Source organism: Triturus cristatus, chromosome 6, assembly GCF_964204655.1.
Source record: "Triturus cristatus chromosome 6, aTriCri1.1, whole genome shotgun sequence".
NCBI classification, from domain to species: domain Eukaryota; kingdom Metazoa; phylum Chordata; class Amphibia; order Caudata; family Salamandridae; genus Triturus; species Triturus cristatus.
In genome coordinates, this window is record NC_140589.1 from 1,821,582,006 (window position 1) to 1,821,607,960 (window position 25,955).

A 25,955-nucleotide genomic window follows, 5' to 3' on the forward strand; every position below is an offset into this window, starting at 1 on the left:
TCTATGACCAAGTGTTCAGACCTCTTGTATGCACACTTGAGTCCTTATTGCAGCATTTCACAATCTGCCTCCTTCCCTTGCGACTCCAAGGTGATTATCCTTTCTGCTCTCAAATGCCTTGGGTCTGGAGATTTGACCTGTGTAGTGGTATTTCTGCAACATAGATCTTTTAGATTAACATGCTAAATATATCAATAAAAATAAAAACAGGCTGGCATGACTCCAAGGCCTGTAATGTAGCTCTTTGTAGTCGTGTTCAGAAAGCGAGAGTACTCTCTGAGTCAACCCCCATCTTCCAAATGTTTTAATCTGCTACATACACCAAGGATTAAGCGCTATGCAGTGCCTTGTGTAGGTTGTTTTTGGTCATCATCTTAACTGGCGGTGAGAATGTGGGTCAAGGTCAGAGTTAGGAGTTATGTTTTTCTTTGCAATTGTCCGCGAGTCCCAAGCATCATAAACTCACTATTGAAGTAGTCCTCACAGTGTGGAGAGATGACCATCATGTCTGTGTTAATCAGTTAACATCTCATCATCCTTCAGTTGCCAGCTTGTGTAAATTTCCAGATCATGAATTTGAATTCTAGAAGACCGTTTGGCATGTTTAAAAAGGACAGCAGGGCTTTAGAAGATCAAACATTTGTAAACGTTTCCAAAGAAGAAAATAATATTGCCATTTTTGTTAGACTCTGAATCGACTCAACATGAGTGGAATCAGACCATCTTTTATGAGGTATAAGCTCAAGCTCTACATTGAGATGGCCTCTGTCCAAAGTCAGCATGAGAGGATGGATGGATAGTAAGACGTCTGGTGTGCAAGATTCGGCAGTCATGCCCCCAAAGGCAGTTCTCTTGTACATGAGGAGGAGACCACTGAAATATGTATGGATGCAACTTGACTTTCTGTACTTACCTTTTGTACAGCACGACTGTGTTTTATACTTTGATGTTAACGGGGATGCTTCGATCCTGCGGGTAGTATAAGGATTTTTAAGGTCCATCGTATTTTACCCAGACCCTCCTTCTCACTGTTATGTTTACTAGCCCGTGCAGTGTATGCAAATCTGTAATATATCTGTAATTTAACTTCACTGTGTGAACTTTGTTTTAGCACTTCCTTTGTTGAGTGTTGATTTGCATAGGATCATTGTAATGTCCAGCTTGGTAAGTGTAGAAACCACGAAATAGACCGATCTCTTGCTACTGCAGTAAAGATGATTTCAAGATGGCGTCAAATTAGAGCGGCTTCTTGAGTTTCCAAAGGGATTGAATTTGACACTCCTTACCTTAAGGGCTCGATGATCTTTCTGATCTGACTGCTATATTACAGAAGCATGCTTATTATGTCAATCTGCTGTATCCTCGCATCAAACTGTGAAACCAGTGTTGCAGTCAGTAGTTTTTCTTTATCCTTTCATGGGAGGGTTGGATTGACAGTGAGTTAACAGCAGTGTCACTTTGCTCTATTGAATATTTCTCTCACTTCTTTTCTATTAGTACCTGGAGCTTCGATTCAACAAGATGGTTCGCATATGTGGGACAGTGACTTTCATTTTTCAGATGGTAAGTGAAACCTAATTCATGTAAATCGAAAGACTGCTATGATCTCGATCCTGTACTGGCCGGAAGAATCCTCAAACATAGTGCTAGATGCAGGCTGGTTTTGTTGGCACTACTCAAGATGTTGCACAGCACCCAAACATAGCTATGGATTGGCTTAAACATATATTAAGTTACCAGTCGGAGCTGCTGGAGCAGCGAGAGGTCAACGTGTCTTTGACTTTGACATTTAAACCTACACAAAGTTTCTCTTAGTGCTTTCCTAAACGGAATATTTATCAGCTGTTGGAAGTACTTCTTTCGAATAGTTCTGGGTTTCAGTCTGCAGCAGCACGACAGTGATTGGGGCGAACATGCAGCTTGTATAGTGGTAAATCTGATCTTTACTGTAATCAGGAAGCTGCAGTCAAGAAGTGATTAAGAGTGGTTTGAGAACTTCATCTCTCTACCTGGCTTAATTGGAAGAACCTTGACTGTACATATTATTTAAAAATATTAAATGTTCCCAAATGAGGAGAGGATAACAAATATAGCCAATACTCTATTAGAGTTGCTTGTACTTGTAACACCTGCGCTCATACCTTTACTTATGAAAGCAGTAGCTGTTAGACCTTTTTGCCTGATGGCATTCTCAAGGGGAATCGGAATTTGCCTGGTATCATGACGGTAAATTCCAATTCTATTAAGGACACGGAGGCGAGGATTATGCTTGTCCGGATTGTGTCCCAATGACCGAGAGTCCAATATCCACGGGAGCGAAGATATTATCTTTTCGCTCTCACAGGGTCCACTCCCCTATAGGTATAGAAACACACTACAGGAAGACGGAGACCCCTCAGAGAGCGAAGAGACCTGAAAGGACCACCAGGTCGTCTACCAAGGAGGCGGGCCAAGGGCGTCAGGATTCCTGTAGGGAGACAGGAAACACAAAGGAAGACATAAGTCCTATCCCCTTGTTAATAACCCCACTGCTTTCATTACATTCTATGCCTTCTCATACTCACATAATCAAACACAGGAGGAGGTGGAAAGGAGGGTCTCTTCACAGGGAAGAAAATGAGGGATTAAACACAAATAACGGATCTGCGCCTTTCTGTAAATTCAGTGCTCATAGGGCAGGCCAAAAAACAAGAAAAGAGTCTATAAATGTATAGCTCCCACTTAAGTAGTAGGAATACAGCGTCTTACAATGCGCTGTCTCTAGTGTTCCCCAAACAGGATATTTAGTTCATTAGTCCTTTCTCCTCTTCGATATTGTGTTGTACACTGAGAGTCTGTGAAAGAAATATAACTGTTTGCACAGGCGCTGCATTGCTTCATCCAATTATCATTTAAACACTTCTTAGAAGATTCGGGGGGCGAAATCGTTGATGTGATAGCGTGTTACCACAAGAGTCTCTATACAATGATTTTAAGGCTTTCTCGTTGGTGCAGAAATAATGAGTTCAATAGCGCTTACCTGCGCTGGAAGTCAAACGCAGATCAATTAGCGCCTTTTCCGCGCTGCCGGGAAGAGGCAGGTTACAAGGTAGCAAGGAAGCCTTTCACAAGCGCTTCCTCGCGCTGTAGGCAAGAGTAATCCGGGAGCGCGATTCAAGCGCGGGAGGTTCAGTACAATTCCAGCGAAACTCCGGTAATCCAAGAACACGTCGAAGTCTTCAAGTTCCAGTGAAACGCTTCCTTGAAAACCGGTCAATGGAGCGGGTGCCGAGTAGCCGTTACGAACAAGATCCAAACACAGAAAAGGGGGCGTGGTCCTCAGTCAGGAAGCAAGGCCAAGCATTCGTGATTGGGAGCAGGCGACCTATATGCTGAAAGCAGTCACCTGACCTCTCGCAATGCAGCATGGGAAGGCATACAATGCACTCTTTCTTGTAAGGCCTTCTGGGATATGAAGTTTACTGTTGTTTGCAGACAAAAAGGGTATAGGAAGCGCGACTCCTGACAATGCTAATCTCTCTTCGCTTTATTCTTACAACAAACACACAGTAGCCAGAGAGATTTCGTAACAATCATTGAAAAAAATATCCATAAAAAACTACAACTCCCTACAACCAGGGAGAGTCCATCATCTGTTTCCATAACATATTATCTAAAGTCCTCTATCAGCTTCTCCCCTCCTCTTTCTTCGCGCAAGTCACGCCATTTTCTTACTTGCTTGGATCCATCATTCCCTAAAAGAAACCAAGCAGGGAGGTGAGAACTGCGGGAACATTTGAGAACGTACTACGCAATGGCAACATGTCAAAGAGTGATCAGACAAGGAAGCAAGAATCTCTAGCAAGCCATTGACAAAGAAAAATAATTACTTACACCCATATGGGGGGGTTCGCACCAAGGGTGCCCCGAGCGGGATAATCCTCGCCTCCGTGTCCTTAATAGAATTGGAACTTACCGTCATGATACTAGGCAAATTCCGATTCTATGTCCGGACCGGAGGCTTCGGATTATGCTAGTTCAAAGCTTACTTACCACTAACTGTGCTACATTAAGAACTGGTTTAAAATAAAACCTCTTGAAAGTAGAGTCTGACGACCAGTCCACCGCCCGCATTAAATCCTCTAAACGCGCACCCAGCGCGAAAGCCTTCAAGGCCATAGCACCTCTGGCAGAATGGGCACCAAATTGTTTCGTGTCAATGCCAGCCTCTTGCATAACCCATCGCACCCACCTAGCTATGGTGGGAGAAGAGACTGCTTTGTGTGGCTTCTTGAGAGCTATCAAGAGTTGCTGTTCGCCCGGAGGGAGGATTTCCTGCGTTAGATCCTCGTATGCCTTTAGGCAGTCCACCACACATAATTTTGGAGAGTCCCGGAAAGCCGGGTACGTAATCGTTCGTGTATGCGACTTAGTCCTGCGACCAATCATAAAAACAACCCCATCCGGGGAAAAAACCCGGGCTGAGACGTCCAGTGCGCGAACATCGGAAACTCTCCTGCAGGAGATCAAGCATAGAAGCATAGCCAGCTTGGAAGGCAATTCTTTCAGGGAAAGATATCGATTAGGCTGCCAAGAAAGAAACAAATTCAAGACCCTGTTGATGTCCCAAAGGACGGAATAACGAGACTCCGGGGGTAACGATAACCGTACACACCGCAGAAGTCTGCAAATCATTGGATGTTCCCCAATAGGAGCTCCGTCCAAAGGCTCGTGACCGGCGGAAACCGCCGACCTGATAGCATTAATGGAGCGATATGCCAGACCGTCCGACGCCAAATCGGCGAAAAAGTTTAAGAGGGGAATGATTCCTGCGACCACGGGATCCAGACCCCATCGAAGACACCAACGTGACCACGCGGATCTATAACGTTTCGTGGTGCTGTCCGCCAAAGCTTTTGACAGGAGGGCCTCAGCCTGTCCCGAAAGTCCCGGCAACGACCACCGTCGCCTGAAAGTCGCCACGCCATGAGCCGGAGCGTCCCCCGTGTGATCAGGTGGTGAAGATCCCCTTCCGGGTTCCGAAGAAGTTGAGGATACAGAGGGAGTAGGATTGGAGAATCCCAGGAAAGTTCCAGAAGAACTGGAAACCAAGCTTGAGATCTCCACAGGGGGGTTACCAGGGTCACTTCTGCGCACTGTCGGCGGATCTGGGCCATCGCTCTTGTTATCATTGAGAACGGGGAAAACGCATATCCGCTCTCCGCCTTCCAGTCTTGAAGGAAGGCATCCATGGCCAGAGCCATCGGGTCCGGCCTCCAACTGAAGAATCTTGGCACCTGATTGTCCAAGCGGGAGGCAAAGAAATCCGCTGAAAATGGTCCCCAGAGAGTGTTCAACCATCGGAAAACCGGGGGATCCAGCTTCCATAGGCTGGAGTCGTAGAGATGTCGGGAATGCCAGTCCGCTACTCGATTGTGCTGGCCCGGGAGGTACTCCGCCATCACCGATATATGGTGATCCAGACAGAACCCCCAAAAGTCCTTCGCCAGGTTGGCCAGCGCCCGCGAACGGGGCCCTCCCAACCGATTGACGTAACGGACAGCGGAGATGTTGTCCATCTTCAGAAGGACGCAAGACTGCACTCTGTCTTTGGTCCAACAGCGTACCGCGAAAGAACCCGCTAGCAGTTCCAAGCAATTGATATGATAATCTTGCTCGTCTGCTGACCAAACGCCTCCGGTGGAAAAATCTCCGCATCGAGCCCCCCAACCCAGTCTGCTGGCGTTGGACTCGATGACCAAATCCGGAACGGATCCAAAGATCGCACAACCGTTCCATGCCTCCATATGGGTGAGCCACCAAAGAACTTCCTCCTTGGCTTCTGCCGAAAGTGGCACCACGTAATCGTACGACCGACCTCTTCTGAGGTGGTAAGCCTTGAGGCGTTGCAACGCTCGATAGTGTAAAGGGCCTGGAAAAATCGCCTGGATCGAGGATGACAGAAGGCCCACAATTCTGGCCAGGTGGCGGAGGGCAATAGTGGGCTTGGACACCGTCTGGCGGAGTTCGTGACGAATTTTCGCCATTTTCTGAGACGGAAGACTCAGAGTCGCTTGAACAGAGTCCACTACAAAGCCTAGAAAGGTGACCGACTGTGAAGGGTGAAGAATTGATTTCGATGTGTTGATAACGAACCCTAGGCCCTGAAGAAGAGACACGGTTTGCTGAAGTTGCAGCCACAGTAGTTGAGGAGACTGAGCCATCAGAAGAAGGTCGTCCAGATAGACGATCATGCGACTACCCCGAGCTCGGAGAAACTCCACCACAGGGTGTAGCACTTTGGTGAAACACCACGGTGCCGAGGAAAGTCCGAAAGGAAGGGCCGTGAACTCGTACACCAGACCCCCCCCAACGAAACTGAAGGAACCATCGGTGGGGCGGATGAATGGGAATTACGAGGTAGGCGTCTTTTAAATCCAGGCGCGCCATCCAATCGGAAGGACGCAGCGGATCGCGCAAGAGATGGATTCCATCTTGAAATGGCGATACACTAACCAAGCGTTGAATTCCTTGAGATTGATTACGGGACGACGACCTCCGTCGGCTTTGTCCAGAAGGAATATATTGCTGAGAAACCCGTGAGGGTGCAGAGTTGTGCGACAAACGGCTCCCTTGCGAAGCAAGTCGGCAACCTCTTCGTCGATCAACCGTGCGTCCTGAGGGCTGAACTGCAGCGGACGTGGCCGCGTTTCTTGACCAGGGTTGTCCAGAAATTCCACATGAAAGCCCCGAATCGTCTGAAGGACCCATGCATCGGAAGCACGCCAGTCGCCCCCCTATACGTATCTGATCTGCGGGGAGGACACTTACCGTTTGAATTTCCGGCTCCGGAATTGGATTTGAATCCTCCACGGCCTCTGAAGCGCTGTCCTCGCGTTGGATAAAAGTCGGTGTAGTTTGCGGTGGAGTTATATTGACCTCGGCCAGAGCCTTGTCCCCTCGAAGGGTTTTGCTGACCACGGCCGGACGAGCGGCCCCTGCCTCGACCGGCCCCGTGGAAAACCCGCTGGGTAAACACTCTCTTAATACCGGACTGGGCCTTGTCCAATGAGGTAAAGGTGGACACAAACTTCCCCAGTTCCTTAACGAAGGGCTTGCCAAAAAGGCCCCCCTGGGCTACAGCCCCAGCTTCCGAAGAAGTTAAATCTCCAAGTTTGGGGTCTAACTTAATCAACAATGAGCGGCGACGCTCAGTTGAAAGAGCGCAATTTGCGTTCCCCATAAAAATGATGGCACGTTGGGCCCAATTAGATAAGACCTCAGGAGAAATTGTTGAGCCTGTCACTTTAGCCTCCTCCGCCATGTCCAAGATTTTTGCCATTGGACCGACGGCGTCAAGGATATCTTGACAGGACCGCCAAGACCTATCAATGCCCTTCCGGGGATCTTTCACAAATTTCGCTAAAAAGGTGGCCATTTTTGAGTCTAGCTCCGGAGTAAACGCGATTTTGTCCGGCAAGGAGGGTCGCGGGCATTCCCCCTCAAACAGCTCCGCGCCTCTCTCTCCAGAGGCTTACGGAGACGGTTCGCAAGGAACCTAACGATCTTATCCCCTGGGACCCAAGCTGAAGACCTGGGATGCATGATATCGTCCGGGTTCAGCATATCGGCATCCTCCTCCGGCGCCGCCGAGGAGGTCGCCGGGGTCGGGCGCCAAGGACGGGAAGAACCCGCCTCCTCATCAGTATCCCCTTGGGTATCATTGTCTGTTGCCGGGGATGGGGGGTCCGGGATATCCTGGGACTGACCGTCCGTTGGAATAAGGGGAACACATGGGGTCGTCTTCGCTAAAAACGCCGTCTTAAGGCGCGCAAAGGCATCCGCATCCACCCCGTCCGGACGCTGTTTCTTGGGGGGTGGAGGGGCACCCTCAGTAAATTCTCCGGGGGCCGGTGCCGCGCTCCCACGTTGCGCCGCCAATCGGTTGCATTCCTGCACTATTCTATCTGAGAAGCGTTGCTCCATGGGCCCCACTACCTCATTAACCACTCGATAAATGGAGTCATCAACCGCATCAAAGAAGTAATCACTAAACGGTAAGTATTCCTGAACGTCCTCCTCATAGTACTCTGACTGACTGGCCATTGCGACACAGGTAAGTACCGCAAAGGGATGACAAAGGGAAAAAAGCAATAACACACCTTGCAGAATTTTTTGCAGACGTAAAGCTGCAGGAATTAGGGTAGCGCAAAGTGTTACAATAGGGCTGCACCAGACCCCACAACGCGCACAACCCTCAGGGAATAACCTGACCGGGTGGCTGCCTCCCTAGCGCATTGATATTTACAATTTTACGTGACTTTCATGTGAATTTTTATGCCCAGATGTATATACAAACTCCCCGCGAGATGCGTGGGATTTAGCAGGTGCTCCAACGCTTGCAATGCCAGCGCGTTTAACACGGTTGTAAGACCGCAATACGGACCCCCACTGGGGCGTGTGAAAAGCAGGGAAATATACAGTCCGCAATGCGGACGTTCGTGGTGAGGCAGCAGGGGCAAGGCTCGCTGACCGTTACTCTCGCGGCGCGCTCCTCAACTGAAGAGGCGCGACGCGAGAGCAACGAAACGGTCATGCGCCCCTAGCGGCATACGAGGACGCCGCACCAGCGGGGAAGCCAGCCGCGTAAGGAGCGAGAACGTTCCTGCGGCCGGCAGGGGCTCTGCAAACGAAAGGCAAGGTTAAGGCATGCAGCAAACGACAATATACAAAAGATAAGCGACATTAATCCTTATAAAAAGTATGAATGATACTAAGAGAAAACAAGAGCACTTAACTGGCTGCGCAGCAGCGAAGAAAGAGGAGGGGAGAAGCTGACAGAAGACTTTAGATAATATGTTATGGAAACAGATGATGGACTATATTACAGTGTGTCTCCCTGGTTGTAGGGAGTTGTAGTTTTTTATGGATATTTTTTTCAATGATTGTTACGAAATCTCTCTGGCTGCTGTGTGTTTGTTGTAAGAATAAAGCGAAGAGGGATTAGCATAATCCGAAGCCTCCGGTCCTGACATAGAATTGAAGTATTCCATGTTATACTCTAGAACGTAATCTCTTGCTAATCAGGAGCAATATATGCGCCTGACTGACTTTATGTCTGGAATCCTGGCCAGGAGATGGCTTTGATGAGCTGACAAGAAGGCAATACAATGATTTCTACCAAAAAGAATCCAAAAGGATCCAAATAAAAACCTACCTAAGATTATGTACTCTGCATTTAGTAGAGTCCTATACTAGAAAAAACACTTGTTTTTCTAGAGTCCCCTCACTCACCTAGGGTTTCCCCAGGGTGACATGCTTCATCATAGGGGTCCTCCCAGGCATCTACTGTCTGGGGCGTGCTGCAACTTAGCGAAATACGCAGGAGCACTTTTTGTTTATACTTTGTGTAGTGATGTGCTGTGTGGAGTGAAAAGTGAAAAAAATTGGATAAAAATTACCTGGATAGTGAGCCCTAATTTTATTCTGCTCCTATCCGGTAAGTGTATAATAAAATGGGGCTAGTAACAGAGAACAGTAACCATTATGTGAAGCTGTCCCTATTTACTTGGTCGACATGTTTCGTGGTTACCCCAACCACTTCATCAGGACCACACAAGGACCAGCCCTGCGTGTACCACTCCGTGCATTTAAGAACACTGTTAGATTTAAACTTTTCGCAAACGTGCTTAGTTTTCTACATACATACGATTCCCTTGTAACAAGAATTTCTTAGTTGCATAGGGTCGATGTTTCTGTATAAAGATATACACTATCCAGGTAATTTTTATCCAATTTTTTTCACTTTTCACTCCACACAGCACATCACTACACATAATATAAACAAAAAGTGCTCCTGCGTATTTCGCTAAGTTGCAGCACGCCCCAGACAGTAGATGCCTGGGAGGACCCCTATGATGAAGCATGTCACCCTGGGGAAACCCTAGGTGAGTGAGGGGACTCTAGAAAAGCAAGTGTTTTTTCTAGTATAGGACTCTACTAAATGCAGAGTACATAATCTTAGGTAGGTTTTTATTTGGATCCTTTTGGATTCTTTTTGGTAGACATATTGTAACAGGAGGCAAAAAACCTACCTCCCTATCCTCCAACTCCCTTTTCTTTATTTAATACAATGATTTCACCAGTTGGAAGTGCATAGGTTTTTAGATGCTAAAGGTGTGTATTGTGCTAAGATCTCAGATGAAACGTGAGCTTTGACACTCAAGAAACAACATTTTCTCTTCAATCTGCTGTGTAGACAATTCTGGGAGATCCGATAAAAGAATGCGATTGGTACGCTCCTAGGCATACAAGGAACCAACAAAGACTAGAGGTCACGGTGCCATTATATTAGCCATCCACAGAGGCTGAACAGACTAGTAAAATTCTAGCAGGATAGGGGAGAGTAGGTGGGTCTTGGGGATTGTCACTGTTATACCTGGCCATTTCTGCAGGGTCACTCCCAAACCTTTTGGCTGCACCCCTCCTGTTCTCTGAATTCGTTTGTGTTGGCATTAGAACTCTTAACGCTGGTCAGCAATAGTAAAGTGCACTACATGCTTGGGCTCTCTCCTTAAAACATGGTGCAATTGGCTTACACATGATTGGTATATTTAATTTACTTATAAGACCTTAGGATATGGAACTACATGAGCCCAGGGATGTAATTGAAATGCTATTAGTGGCCCTGCTGCACTCGTTGTGCCAGCCCCTGAAGTAGCCCTTTAAAACATGTCACAGTCCTGCCATTGCAGCCTGTAGTGAAGTTTTAAAATGTCAATTTGACCTGCGAAAATGAACCTTTTGCCAGACCTAACCTTCCTTTCTAATACATCTGTCAATTCTAAGACTGGTCCTAATCCGCACACAAAGCGGGACACCTCTTTTTACATTGTTTACATCCCCTGTAATGAAAAACTCCTGAAATGTCAAGTTTGTACTTGAATTGTAATTTAAAACCGTATTTAATGGTAAAGTCAAATTTTAATTCCCGATTCTGCAAAGGCCACTTTTTGAAATGTTTTAATAGCCACAGAAGCAGCCCTTTCTAGTCGAAAGGTTGGGGTATTCTGTAATCAGAAGGCAAAACATTTCCATCTGGGTTTCATTCAGTAGCCAACAATCGATAAACATTCGATAAATTCAATCAGCAATCAGACCCTCCAGGATTTCACGATTTCGCGGTTTGCAGCGAAATCGGCACTTTTGTAAAAATGCTGCGATTTTTACATAAGTGCCCGCGAAAATAAAGGAATGCAGGGAAAAGGTTTTTAGATTTCTATGATAATTCTTCACTTGTCAATATCCTCTCTTCTGTAGTTGTGGCTGCTGACCAAAGAAATATTTGTATTGTGCCAACCAGCCCGTGTTGAAATATTAATATTTTAAATATTTGTTTTTTAAAGGGATCCACAAGGCCTATGGATTTGTAATGCTTTCCTATGACATTAATAGTAGTTTCAGCAGTAGAGCGTTCTGACCATGACACCGGGTTGCATTTATTTTTCAACATTACATGTAATGTAACAAACATTAATTTGCTAAAAGGATGTTACCATAGGTAGATAATTTTAGGTATGATGCGAGGTATGAAAAGGTTTGCCCAAGTCAGGGGCAGGTGAACATGAAGGCGAGGAATAGTCTGGGAAATATTTATCCCCGGTAGCGAGTGCGGCTGCGCACACTATCCAAGCACAGTATCACGGGCATTCGAAGGGGCTTCAGGGGTGCTGAAGCAAGGTAACCTTCCATAAGAGAAAGGAAGAGAGCTGGTGGTTAATTCACTGAGACGGAAATACATAATAAACATTGTGGGAGACACATAATAAACATTGTGGGTGCCAGCAGCCAATCTCTCATTCCTAATCAGGGAGATAACGCGTACACCGTCAATCCATGCATCACAAAACTTCTACAGCGGTTATAAGATGAACTCAAGAGATTTATGAGCTGCTGACATGGGCTAAGCAAACATTCAACTTCAGCCCATATACTCAAACTTCATGTTATAGCAAAGTTGTACTGCAATAAATCATGGAAATAGTCTGTTTTATTTTTTTCAAGTATATTTATTTCTTTCTAACAATATACGTAAAAGCTAAAATAGAAAGCCCTTTTTAATAAACCTTTCAAATTCAAAAGTTGCTTTAATATATGAACGTATGGGTTGTCTCAATGCATCAAGATCTATTCTAAATACAGGCACATTGGACATGGAAGGTGAGGGGGTAACATGGCCAACTAGAGCATGGGCGTCAATTCACTAAAATGCTAGGGGTAGTGGAAGGGACATCACAGGAAATGAAATTACATCAGCTCCTATTTCAAAGTGTAATACTCTGCTAAAACAGTTTCCATTGTTTTAAAGCTGAAAATGAATGATGATGAGTAAAATAAAGCGCCGCAAAAATGCAGCTAAATTTCCATATTTGTGCCGCTAAATTTCCATATTTGTGCCGCTAAATTTCTATATTTGTGCTGCTAAATTTGCTAATCCATGCCGCAATATCCTGGGGGTCTTGCTCTGATGAACGTAGACCATGGCATAGTGCCACATTCCCTTATGTACAAAAACCTTCAACGAATCTCATTTTAAAAAAATTAGGACACTGTACAGAAGGATCCATGGAAAAGCAACAATGGTACTCTGTAAAGTAAAGTGATCACACAGTGCAAAGGAGTGCAGTAGTGAAACAAGCCATAAGGTGATCATCAACCGGCAACAGAAAATGGCATGGTCTTTATGAAGGGCTAGTACAATGAAGGTTCAAACATAATTAGTGAAGCGTCCATCAACTTCATATTTTCTCCTATTAGACCCCTGTAATTAATAAGCAATGTCTTTACACACTCAACTGTCAATGGCGTTTCGACCCATACAGTGATTAAGGGGACATCATCAGGACAACAAATGGATTTTCGTAGCAAAAGTAGATCTTCGAGATAACAATAAAGCACCAATGAGAAATCTCATTAAAAGTATATATTTCAATCAAAAGTATGGGCAGGAACGGTAGCATATATACCCAGGTATTTTTTGGTAGGAGAGTCCTGAAATAAAAATAATAGTGGACCTTAATTAGAACAAGTTCCGAAAAAAGGGGAAGGAAGGGGTTTGTGGACGCATCATGCAGTGCTCAAAGCATATGACCTGCACAGTAAAGCCTGACCAGATCTAGGCATACAGTTACTGTTGGAGATGCTCTCAGAAATTGTCAGCGGCATACCGAGAAAGGAAAGGAGTACCCCAAAGTAAGTCGCTTCCTGAGAATGGCTGCCGCAGTGATCCTTTCTCAGTATGTTTTCAGTGACTTGCACACTGTGCTATTGTCTCTCTTAGTAGATTTGCACATTTATTGCTGCTTGACTCTGGATTTGGTGGTGCTGCTGGTTTTCGTTTGTAATGAGGAGAATAATATGAACTGGAGAGAAGGTTTACTTTAACTTGATCAAAAGAAGGATAAGAGAACAATGGAGACATGTGGATGGAGAGACATCAGTTGTCTATATATTATTTTTTTTTTTTTGAAAAACCTTTATTGTGCACATTTACATCATCGTACAACGCACAGTCACCGTCCAGGCGGCGAAGCAGTTAAACAAAGCGTACGCTTCCAGATATTAGAACACAGCCATTTAGCCGACAACCCGGGGGTCCGGCGGCGTCGTACAGGGTAGCATGCGTACAGAAGAAGGGTGTGTGCGTTGTGGAGGGAGTAGGTGTGTGGTGCTGTTTATGTGCTTTTGATTTTTTTTTTTGTGGTGTCCCAGGTGCATGTTATCGGTAATAGAGGATGGCACTGTGATCCAGCCCACTCCACGGCCACGCCGGCTGTCACCCAGGCCCCGATCCAGAGACCTATTGGACGTTGCTGTTACCCCAAAGTATCAGTTGTCTATATATTATGCGCAACATATAGAGAAAGAGGGTTAAACAATAAGTACAATTAGGAGAATTTGTTGGGAGGCACCAAGGTTTCCCCTGGTAGGTATCATAAACCGTTTTTGATCAAGTAGATATCAAACAGGATGGGTTTGTTGACATGAGCAAGAACATGGAAAGTAAAAATAAAAAAAAAGATTTTAGTGCACCTGGTTTTTTGTCAGTCTGCTGATATATTTTATATAGGGTTTCCGGACTGAAGATGGCTATAGAATTTCTCTCCCCTTACTGCCTTCAGCACTATATTCCAGAATATTCAGAGACTGCTGCTCCTTGTCTGTCCCGCTTCCCAATCCCACTCCAGTCTTCTCAGTGGATTTATTGCTAATCACCTCAGCAGAGCTCAGTGGCATTCAGCCGAATCACTTTCTCACTCAGTTTTACTGTTTTCTCCTGAAAAATATGCTTTGACTCCCATTAATGGTTCCTTGTGGATTTAGGTGGCCGCTGGGGGATAGGGTTTTTCGTGCTGGCCTCGCGATCACTACTGACTGCGTCAGCTCCTTGATGGGCAAGAGCTAGAGTTCGTGAGACTGAGTTTGAACTTGGCCCTGTTCTGACCAGGTATTCAATGGGGTGGGAGCTGTTTTGAATTTACACAGGCTAGTAACAAGGGGGTAGGGGGGATTTACATCTTTCTTTCAGGGCCTGCAGGTTGGAAAATGAATGTTTTTCTTGGCGAGATAAGGTTTTAAGTAGTACTGGTTAGAACTGGAGCACGCATGTTTATTGGAAAGACTGAAAAATATACCTCACTCGTCCCGAGGTTTCGATTCAGCCTTTCACGCAGTCGGCGTTGATAAAGTAAATTACTATTGACTTTGGATATTCATTTAATTACAGTGCTTTGAAGCTGCAGGCAAGTGACTGTTGACACTAAATGAAATTACATTATTGTGTACTGCATAAGCTGTATATATAATCTTGCTCTTTCTAAAAACCGAAACCGGGGTTTAAAACCAAAAGTTTATGATTCTAGTTTATGCCCACTTTATTATTTTGCAACAGGTAGACGCAGGCGATGTCTTACAGTCTGTTTCAAATCCTTCTATGAGAACAGCTTGCTAAAGCTTGCCACAGAAGTCAACCTCAACACCGAGGCAGAGTCAGTGACCATGGGTGGCGAAGAGCTTTGTCAAATGTGAGGAAGGCCCTTACTGCCCTTGTACCCTTTATTATAAACTCCACTGACTACCTTGAAATATAACCATCTCTGGCTATAATCAGCCAACAGTGGCTGTTCTGTGGAAGCTGGAACCTTCCAAGCAGATCGTTTGCACCTCCTTGAAGTGCAGCGGAAGCATGCAGGACATCACTGGCTCGACCCAGGGTTTTTCGCATGTTCTGGTAGGTTTTAAGTTCTTACTAAACTTATGCTAGAGTAAACCTTGCTTCATATTTACACACCAGTCCCGTTGTGCCTGAAGCTGTACTTGACACGGTTGCTAGTCACAGCATGCGTTGTGCGCATTAGTGCTGTTACCTGGACACAGTGTGCCTCTGTTACGTCAGCCCAGTCTATTGTGTACCCAGTCTGCACACACATTTGCAGGATGTGTGGTTTGTGTAATGCTGAGCATAAGGCTCTGTGCCAACTCTGAGTTAATCCTGCATGACATTGCACTTCTGAGCGTAGTGTCAGGTAGCTGCACGAAGAGGAGTTTGCAGGCGACCCGGCCAAGGGTTTGATTTACCGCTGGAGCGCCAGCTGCTGACCTTTGCGTAAAGCAGCCACACGGTGACCTGGACACCCAATTTAATGTCATCAGTCACAAGGATAAAGGGCAGAGGTGTTGGACGAAGGAGTTCTTACTCCAGGGACCATCAACATGGCTGATGGTTTTTGTCTTTAGTTCTCATGGAGCAGAATACTTTGGTTCCATCAGTATTGGTTTGGCTGGGTTACCCCGTCTGGCGAACCCGAAGTTTGGGGGGGGGGGGAGGGGTTGTAACCTGGGCGTGAAGATGTCTCTTGAGCAGTCAGCCCTTCTTCACTGAACACTGGCTGGACACACTATGTCACGGAGGTGCACTGCTCGCCTAGAGAACAAAGGCCGGCCCAGCAGGTATGGGTGTGCTTGTGTGTTCAGCATTTCATTTAACAGTTTATTCATATCATCTGGGCTCTCAGTCCCTCTAGCACAACAGATCCGGGCTTGGCTTCTAGGAGGTATTAGGCAGCATCTCACCGCCTTCTTGTGGCGCCTACCACACCATGGCAGATTGAACGCTGTGTTTTTGATGGGTTATTACCTCTCGGTGTACTGCTAAGAGTGTTGTACATGGATCTCTCCCTCAGTGCTGTCTGTACACCCTGCCCATCTAATGCAGAGTTGACTGGATGTTCGAATATTAGTAGCCGCTGCACATTTCTCCAGCGGGAGCGGAGCTACAAAGAGCTTTCCAGTCACTGGACCACATTCATGATGACAGAGGGTTTCCCCACACCCGCTTAGAGGTTCTCCTCTGGTCTGGACCGTTGTGGAGGGCGCTCAGTCTTTCATTCGGCCAGAGAGTGGCAGAGTTGCAGGTGAGGTCTACACTTAATGGAATATTGCTGAAATGTATCTCTGGCCTGGGGCCTGTGGGACATCTGAGCTGATTCTGAGGTGGCCTAAGCTGCACCAGACCTTCCTTGATGATCTGATCATCCTTGTGCTCCTCTTTACTGAAACAGTTCGGCCTACCGATATTCTTTCTTACTGCCCCTGCCTAATGCCCAGTCTTTGAAGCCTGTAGTAGAATAGAATACAAATGTTTGCAGTAGATGTGCTCCTGTTCATGCTGCCTGCAGCTTCCTCGACTGCACAACAGTCTGAGAAGGGGTGGGTTATCCAGGCAGGAATTGCTTTGTTAGTATTGCGAATGTCTTCCCAGCAGCTAATAAATGACCTAACAGGATAAAGCCATGCTGATTGCTTGTGGGCAGCCAGCACTTCAGAATAGTCCTATCCGTGCCTGGCCAACCTGTTGCAAACTGTGCGTAAAGGGATGGGAGGGGCAGCAGTTCTGCAGTGGTTTGTGGCCCACTGCATGATACAACTCTGTTTTTTCCCTATGTGGCTGCGAGAGTAAACCCTGAAAAGAATGAATTTCCTGGAAATGGCGAATTTGGCTAGCGCTATTCGCTTCTGCTTTCTGCGGCAACAAAAGCCCTACCACCCCTAGGGTCTAACCATGGCCGGATAGGGAGGCAGCTTTTTTGTGAATGTATGTATGTGAAATTTGTGTAGCGCATACCTAGTCAAAAATTAAAATAGTGATGTACATGGTCAAAGATAAGCATAAAGTTTGCCGATTGATAGGATAGGAAGCCGAGTTGTGCACAGGGAATGCTTCGTGATGTACTGTTCTTTAAAGAGGCAAGCCTTCAACTCTTTCCTAAATTGGAGCAGCGTTGAAGAGGTCCTTATGGATACAGGAATGTTGTGCCAGATCCTGGGTACAGAGATGGAACAGACATACTGCCTTTTGTTTTTTTCTTTTTTACACTTCTTAGTCTGCAGTCTGATTGTCCTGACTGGGGGTGTGCCAAGATCCACCAGAGATGGTAAGCTTGTCTGCAAGATAAGTGGGTTTGCTAGTCTAAGCGGAGGTACTCGTGGTGGCGCTGTGAATGATGCAGATGGTTTTGAGGATGGTGTGGGCTAGCAGTGGGGGGGAGGGGATGCAGTTCAATCATGATAGTGGTGCACTACCTAGCTTCTGCTTCAGGAAGTAGGAAACCGATGAGTAGGTATTCTTTCCCACAGTGTTTGATGGTAGCGGTGTCTTTTGGATAGTGAAAGCCAAGTGGCATCTCTTCCTGTGATATCATCAGGGCAACAAAGGTATGTGATGTAACGGGTTTCCTACTCTGACCTTGATGAGGTGGTGGATGCTGACCTGCATGGGCTGCATGCAGTAACATTGATGTTTGGGGCCAAATTAGTATATTATCTGGCAGCCTGGGTTGTTTGTTGCCTTTGTAAAACTTTTGGCGTCATATGTGAAGGATCTTTGGGTGAAAGTTCATGATCAAAGCCCATACCGATACTGTAGTGTGTTAGCTTTGGCACTGTCTTGTGATGGGGTTTGAAGAATACTTTCTGCATTTCTTTTCGCACTTAGAACTAAGGCCATCCTTTACATCATGCTGGGTTAGTATGAAAATGTGGCATGAATTTTGTACTCCTGCTCGGTGTTGAACGGCACAGGCAGGACTGTTGTTTGGGGGAAGGACACTGCCCTGTTCCATGGGTGGAGACTGGCCAAGCAGAGATCTGTTCTTCCTTTATGCTTCCTGTTTTCCTTCTCTTTCCATGAATTTCAGGATTGAATCCCACTCAGTTGAGTCTCCCCTAAGAGATATGTGACCAGGCGGTAGTCACTGAATCTTCATCCTTCATTAGACATTTGCTTGTGATTCTATTTAGGAGGGTGGACCTAATGTGAGAAACTCATTCTCAGGACATAATGTTACCTAGCCAGTCACAATTGTCCCCACCAGGTCATTGCTGTCAGTGGATACAATAAACCTACCACCCGCCCTCTTTGGTCTCGGTTAGTCTGGCATTTTTTAATTCTGGTTGAAAACCATGAAATTGCTGGTTCACTTCGGCACAGCCCAGTGCCCGTGGATGTTGGGGCTGCATGCTGGTTCACTGCACCACAGCCCGGTGCCCATGGATGTTGGGGCTGCATGCTGGTTCACTGCGGCACAGCCCGGTGCCCATGGATGTTGGGGCTGCATGCTGGTTCACTGCAGCACAGCCCAGTGCCCGTGGATGTTGGGGCTGCATGCTGGTTCACTGCACCACAGCCCAGTGCCCATGGATGTTGGGGCTGCATGCTGGTTCACTGCAGCACAGCCCAGTGCCCGTGGATGTTGGGGCTGCATGCTGGTTCACTGCAGCACAGCCCGGTGCCCATGAATGTTGGGGCTGCGTGCTGGTTCACTGCGGCACAGCCCGGTGCCCATGCATGTTGGCGCTGCGTGCTGGTTCACCCATGGATGTTGGCGCTGCGTTCTGGTTCACTGCAGCACAGCCCAGAGCCCGTGGATGTTGGGGCTGCATGCTGGTTCACTGCGGCACAGCCCGGTGCCCATGAATGTTGGGGCTGCGTGCTGGTTCACTGCGGCACAGCCCGGTGCCCATGCATGTTGGCGCTGCGTGCTGGTTCACCCATGGATGTTGGGGCTGCGTTCTGGTTCACTGCGGCACAGCCCGGTGTCCATGGATGTTGGCGCTGCGTGCTGGTTCACTGCGGCACAGCCCAGTGCCCATGCATGTTGGTGCTTCGTGCTAACTAAGCATTAGCATTGGAATTTACAACAGAGGCATATTTTGCATTCATAGTGACTGGAATCATTTACAAATATCCTGTCTTAACATCGGTACTTGCACCAGAGCAAAGGCCAGCATTTCTCGGGCATTGGACAGAGAGCACCTTCTTTTATTTGTTGTTTGTAATCCCTGTTTGAAGTGTGGTCTTTTAGCACTTGTCTGTCAGCCCTCAAACTTACATTGCACTTGGTGAAGAACCTGGATTCCCATTGTAATGATTGTAAGCAATTGTTTGGACTTCATTGTAATGATTGTAATTAATTGTTCAGTAAAGATCTATCTATCTATCTATCCTCGTAGTAACCAGGGAGGCACTGATTCTGGAGGGCAGGGGTAGGATTTACATGGTATGAAGACCGGTGAATGGTTGAAGCTGTAAAACTGGTCACTTGTAGAAGTGAAATGTAAAAAAAACACCTGGAAGCGCCAAGAAATGAAACAGTAGGCGCCTTACTATGATTGCCAATAATTGGGCTTATTGAAGCTGGACTTCTACATCTGCCTTACTAGATCTGCGAAGGGCACTTGTTTTCATGGCCACACTCTGCAGGCAGGGCAAGGACCTCCGCAGGCTGTTCCCATGTGACTTGGCACATGGTAACTCCTTGTCCCCCTGCAGGGTCGGAGTGCACACAGCCGGGATCTTGAAGTGTGCTGTACTGCGGTCACTGCCTCTGGCTCTGTACCTTGCAGAGACGTTTTGTGCTGTAGGCGAGGTGCCAGGGTTCTGGAGCGCTTTACCTTTCGCACACTACTGGGCCAGTTCAGGAAAGACACTTTTCAATCATTGATACAAGTGTGAAAGAGCATTACTCAAACAGAGTGTGCCTTGTACCCAGGGCAGAGAGGTGCCAGGGCTAGGGGGCGCTTTACCTTTCGCACACTACTGGGCCATGTCAGGGCAGAGTTCAGGAAAGACACTTTTCAATCATTGATACAAGTGTGAAAGAGCCTTGTACAATGAGTCCTGGACTCCACGGAGCTTGCCTTGTATCTTGGCCGGCGAGTGGCAGGAATGGGGCGCACGTGACCTTTAATCCCTGAGGTCTACTCAAGACTTGGGAATCATTAACCGGCAGGAAGAGCGTGACTTGTGTTTATCTTGCCAGCAGTGTGTCAGGGTTATGGAGGGTATAAAATGAGCAGTCCTTCCGTCACCCCATCCAAAGCGCATCCACCCTTTCAAACTAACTTCTGTCCATAGAGGATGACGTCAGGGCGCTGAAGGCACATACATGCGCTTAATTACGTATCACAAATCCTCTGCTTGAAGATTTTTATTTTACTGTCAATAAGGGTGTTGGAAGTTTTCTCAAACCTTGCAGAGAATGCGTGTATTTTTACCCCAGGATTTGTACATCGAATTCGTGATATGTGCATTTCTTTTCGTTATTTATAGCTGAGGAATGGTTTCATGACGGATAAACGTCCCAAAAAGACACAGGGCTTCTTCCTTGTGCAATGACATCCTGCTACCGTTTTGAAAATTGTAAACTTAGTGATTCTGCATTCATCTTTCTGCGCAGAACACAAGAAGGTGTGACAGCCTTTCACTTGGTCGTGTTAGGCGTTGGCTGGTTTCCCTTAGCGTGAAAATAAAGGTGCGTGGTTCCGCGATCGTCTAGCAGGTAGGGCTGGTGCATGGGCCACACACGGCCCAGCTGGTATCGTTGGCACATGGGCCAGAGACACCCAGCAGGTATGGATGGTGTGTGGGCCAGAGATGCCCAGCAGGTATGGGAGGTGCAGACTCCAAGCAAGAATGGATGGTGCGTGGGCCAGAGATGGCCCAGCAGGTATGGGTTGTGGATAAGGCAGAGACGGCCAGCAGGTATGCATGGTTCATGAGACAGAGAGGCCCAGTAGGTATGGATGGTCCGTGGGTCAGAGAAGCCCAGTAAGTATGGATGGTGCAAGAGGAAGACACCCAGTAGGTATGGATGGTGCGTGAGGCAGAGACTGCCAGCAGGTAGGTATGGATGGTGCGACGTCCAAAGCAAACACAAGGAGATGATGGACGGAGCGCTGAAACTTTACAGACACTCGCTTCCAGTCACAGATCTGGGCTGAATCCATCATCGTTCTTGGCTCACTTCGTCACCCCAGTTGAGACTCAGCCATATGCAAATCAGTCTTGACCCTGTGCCTCATGGGAACAGTCCAGCCCGAATTGCCAAGCCAGGTCTTCCCTGAACCGGAAACAAGCATCCTGGGACTGGTTTCGGGGTAACACCATTCATCAGCCAGGCTAGCTTGAATCCAGTGGCAAAGTGAGAAAGGGACACACGTCTGGGTACACCCTGCCAACTTAGGGCGAACAAAGCAAACACAAGGAGATGATGGGCGGAGTGCTGAAACTTTTCTAACACACCCCCAGTCACAGATCTGGGTTGAATCTATCATAATTCTGTAGCTCACTTTGCCACCTCAGTTCAGACCCAGCTATATGCAAATCAGTCTTGACCATTGTGGCTCATGACAGACATCCAGCAGGTATGGGAGGTGCATGAGGCAGACGCCAAGCAGGCATGGATGGCGCGTGGACCAGAAACGCCCAGCAGGTACGGATGGTGCATGAGGCAGAGACACCAAGAAGGCATGGATGGCGCGTGGACCAGGGAGGCCCAGCAGGAATGGGTGGTGTGTGGCGGGAGACAGCCAACAGTTATGGATGGTACATGGGTCATACAGGGCCCAGCTGGTATGGATGGTGCATGGGCCAGAGACGCCCAGCAGGTATGGGTGCTGCATGAAGCAGACACCCAGCAGGTATGGATGGTGCATAAGGAAGAGACGCCCAGCAGGTATGAATGGTGTGTCATCCACAGATGTCCAGCAAGTATGGATGGTGCATGAGCCCGAGACGCCCAGTAGCTATGGATGGTGTCTGGGCCACAAATGCACCGCTGGTATGGGTGTGAAAAAGTGTCTCCTTTACATTTGCACTGGGTTGGGGGCCTATACGGGTTGCTCCCAAATGGTGCACTTTCTGAGTCAGAGATCGCCTTGCGTAGTGGAGCCATCTGAAGTAATGTGGTGCATGGCCCTCCAATTACCACCCTCTGCCCACCCACCCACCACCACACCCCGTGAGCAGGGTAACAGTTTTCTGCCCAGTAAAACAGCGGCAGAGCTGGAGAGATGACTTCTTCATGAAAGATAGACCTAGCTGAATCATTAATTTGAAAGAACTCTTGGTTTTGGAACATACCTTCATAAATCATCAGTTGGTGAGAGGTGGGCGAAATGTACCATTATTTAGTGCTTCCATAGGCGTTTCTTCAGCTCAGTTCACAGATCGGGAGAGTTGCAGTTTCTTTAGGGATGGGTTGTCGCTTTTTCACGGGTTTATTGAGCTTGAGTAACCCAGGTAGCACGCTCGGTCCATAAACTGGCACATGTTCGAGGACATAATATTATAGGAGGCTGTTCTCTACAGAGCAACATCTGTTGTTGACTTGGGTTCTTGTTGGTTCGATTAGCGCAGGACAATCGGTTTGTTCTGGCTTCCTGTATAGAGGTATCAAGTGGAATGTCCCATTCTCGTGACCACCTTAACACGTAAATTAGTAAAGTCCGTGCAAACTTTGAAGTTATGTGTATTTATGTGAGCGAGCGGCATACTCTGTGTCATAGGGGCTGTGAGTAGGGTGAAGTATGCTGTGATGGGTTTCATCGTGGTTGTGTGCTCTGGAAGGGTAGGGGGCTGTCTTGTGGGAACACTTTTGGCCTGTTTTGGTGGTGGTGTTGGGTTTGCATTCAAACTTATCTTGCTTGGGGCTCTGTGGTTCACTTGTGCCTGCTGGATGTGGAAGCATTTTGAGGATGTCATTAATGTAATACTCTGTAACACACGTGTTCGAGATGGCGATGGCCGCTAGCTCAAGCAGCCAATACTAACTCCAGAATGCAGAAGTACAGCTGAAACTCAGTCTGAGATAGAAATCCCTGTCCCGTAACGCCAAGTCCATTTCAAGCTACATCTTTTACAAAGAGCAGGTCTTTAAGCACAGATAAGTAGTGTGCTGACAGTTAAAAAGTTAAAAGAACCAATAACAAAAGGGAAGGTCTCGGAAGTGTTTTTTTGGGTCTTGCTCTAACCCAAAACAGGTTTTCAGTACTGATACTGTAATGTGCTATGATTAAACTAAAAGAGGAGCTTGTGGCATGATGCTGTGCCATGGGCCAAGGGATCTCATGATTGCTGACTCGTATCATGCAGATCCAGGGCTGGATCTTGCCTTTTAGGTTCAGGCCGTTTGGTCCCTCTCCTCTCGGGAGCTGTACAGTCTCGTAGACTGACACACAGCAGAGCTGCTTCATGGCATTGGATGGTCCCAGCCTTGAAGGGCAAGCAGCAGCTTCTAAAGTTCTGTCCCTGGTTAGAAGTCTGTCAAGCTGATACTGCGAAGCTTCTCTAGCATTCCCGATTGAATGCAGGGTAAAGTTCATGGGGCCAGCTCTTCTCCAGTTTGGTGGCTAACTGGTAGGAAGGCTCAAGGTCAATCCCAGATTGCGCCATGCTTAAAAGTTATGGTTATAGCCAGTTTGTGTTGGACTCGTCTTCCCACAACTTAACACAAAGAAGGAGCAGAGGTAGGCATCAAATGGTAATAGGGATGTTTATGCTAGGAGAGCAGTTAAAATTCTGTTGCTCCATAAGGTCTTTAGAAGAAGACAAAAGCACAAGTCCACATATGGACTCCAGGATGTATTATGGTCAAGTTCAATGCAAGACATCCCAACCAGATACCCTATTCAGGGGTAACTTGATTAACCTGGAGCACAACTACTCACCTGCTCAAACTATTTCTGACCAGCCCTTTTGTTCTCTCACGTAGCGGTGGCCCAGTGAGATGGCTAGATTGATTCTCTAATCTCTACCAGATGGGTTAGTGTTTATAGGGGAGGAGCTACTTGAAGGTTCTCAGGCCCACAAAGGAAACATGTGGAGCAAACGCCATCTTGTGCAGCAGTGCTCTTATCCTCACAGAGGTCCCCATCCTACAGTGCGCAAACACTCCCGCATGGGTTATGCATCTAGGGCCCCACTACACATGCTGTGTGTCACTAAGACCACCCCATGCCTGCAGGAGCAAGTGAAGGTACGCTGTTATAGGGAATTTGGACGATTTTACAGGAGAGGAAGGTAGGCTCTTTCCCAGGGGGGCGGTAATGTGCCTTTGCACCATCTAATCATAGTCTGTTATCCACGCAGTATCCATCCACCATTCACTGTGGATGCACCTGTCTGGCTTGGTTTTCTTTATTTTTATGCATTTATTTCTGTTAAGCGTGGAGCTCAGAACTGTTTCTGGTCTTTAACACTTGGTACTGATATGTAGGCATTTAAAATGCTAGTAGCATGGCACTGAACTTAAACACGTGGCACGTTCATATAACCAAAAAGGTTTCTAGTAAATCAAACATTATGCATACTGTACAATACGGCGAACAGTGTATTTGAATTAATCTAATAAACTGCAGCTAACTGGGGGTTTTAATAATTTAATTGCACTTGGTGAAATTTATGTCAATTTGTATTTATAGCTACATATTTAGTGAGTATCGAGTAGTGCAATTTGTTTTTGCAAAAAAATCAAACCCACTCTAGCTGTTTGTCTGTCAGTTAGCGTGAACCTGAGTAGGTTTTTCACTGAATAAACAGTCCATTACCACACATTTTATACACAGTAGTCTATACAGGTATAATAAGTAAGATGGTCGTCGTTGCATCGGCACCCAGGCATTCATCCTGGTGGGTGACCATCTTGAAATGCTTTGTGTTGGACTTAATGAGAAAAAACATTCCTGAAGGCCAGGCATGCATGCTGATAGCAGCCATCTTGGAATGGGTTTTCTCCTGAAGGACAACACAAAAGCATTCCTAGACTGTCACCCATGTGTGCTTGCGCATAGTAGAACATCATAGGCCATATTTGTTTTTTCCATGCTTTATTGTTAATTTACCATTTCAAGATGGCTGATGCTTATTTTAAACATTAAATTAATAATAAGTATTCACTGAATGTAGTGCACATGCAAAGAAGAAAGTGGCATAGAAGCAATGTGCCGCTGCTGGATACACTGACAAACAAAAGCTAGGGTTGTGATGGGTGGAAAGGGACGGGAGAGAGAGAGATGAAGCAGATGTGGGAGAGAAAAGGCAAGAAAGCAGGGGTAGGGGAGAGGCAGCATTGCACCGAGGGAGAGTCCATTCAATAAACAATATACACAAAAAGTGCTTTTAAAGGCAGACCTTAGGACTCCAAGATCTGTTGTCATTAAGCAACAAAATAAATGAGGACCCAGATTTGTTTCCATAAAAATTGTTGTTTAAGGCAGAACTGTGCTCTCAGAGGTAAGGATGCGCTCCCTCTAAGAGCTAAATGAAAAATAAGAGGGCTCAAGTCTGCAATGGAAGGGAACAACAAATCCGATCAGAAGCGATGCCGTGCTGGAACGGTGTTGTACCCAGCGTTTTGAGTGAAAACGTCTTTGCTGATTCGGTCGGGGGAATTCGGTCATTGCCCCAAAAACAAAATAAATTGTGTAATGCATAAAAAGTGCATTTTCGAAACAAACACAAAAAAATCAATGAATACTGTATTTGCACAAACAGTTATGGAGCATCAGTTTAGACTGTGGTTTCAGAAACTGCGAGAAGAGTAAAGTGAAATAATTTTTTGATCTGAGATGGCCAAATA

The 25,955-nt window shown here is 46.6% G+C and overlaps 1 protein-coding gene across 5 annotated transcripts in view; it reads left to right on the top strand.

Annotated features, from left to right (window-relative positions):
- The window catches only part of SLC5A6 (solute carrier family 5 member 6), a 318,876-nt gene that overhangs the window by 69,904 nt on the left and 223,017 nt on the right, over nt 1-25,955 (top strand). For all 5 annotated transcript variants that reach the window (XM_085613195.1, XM_085613191.1, XM_085613193.1 and 2 more), the window contains one exon: nt 1,498-1,563. In XM_085613195.1, coding sequence (XP_085469321.1) covers nt 1,498-1,563 — 66 coding nt within the window. The remainder of the gene's footprint in view (nt 1-1,497; nt 1,564-25,955) is intronic.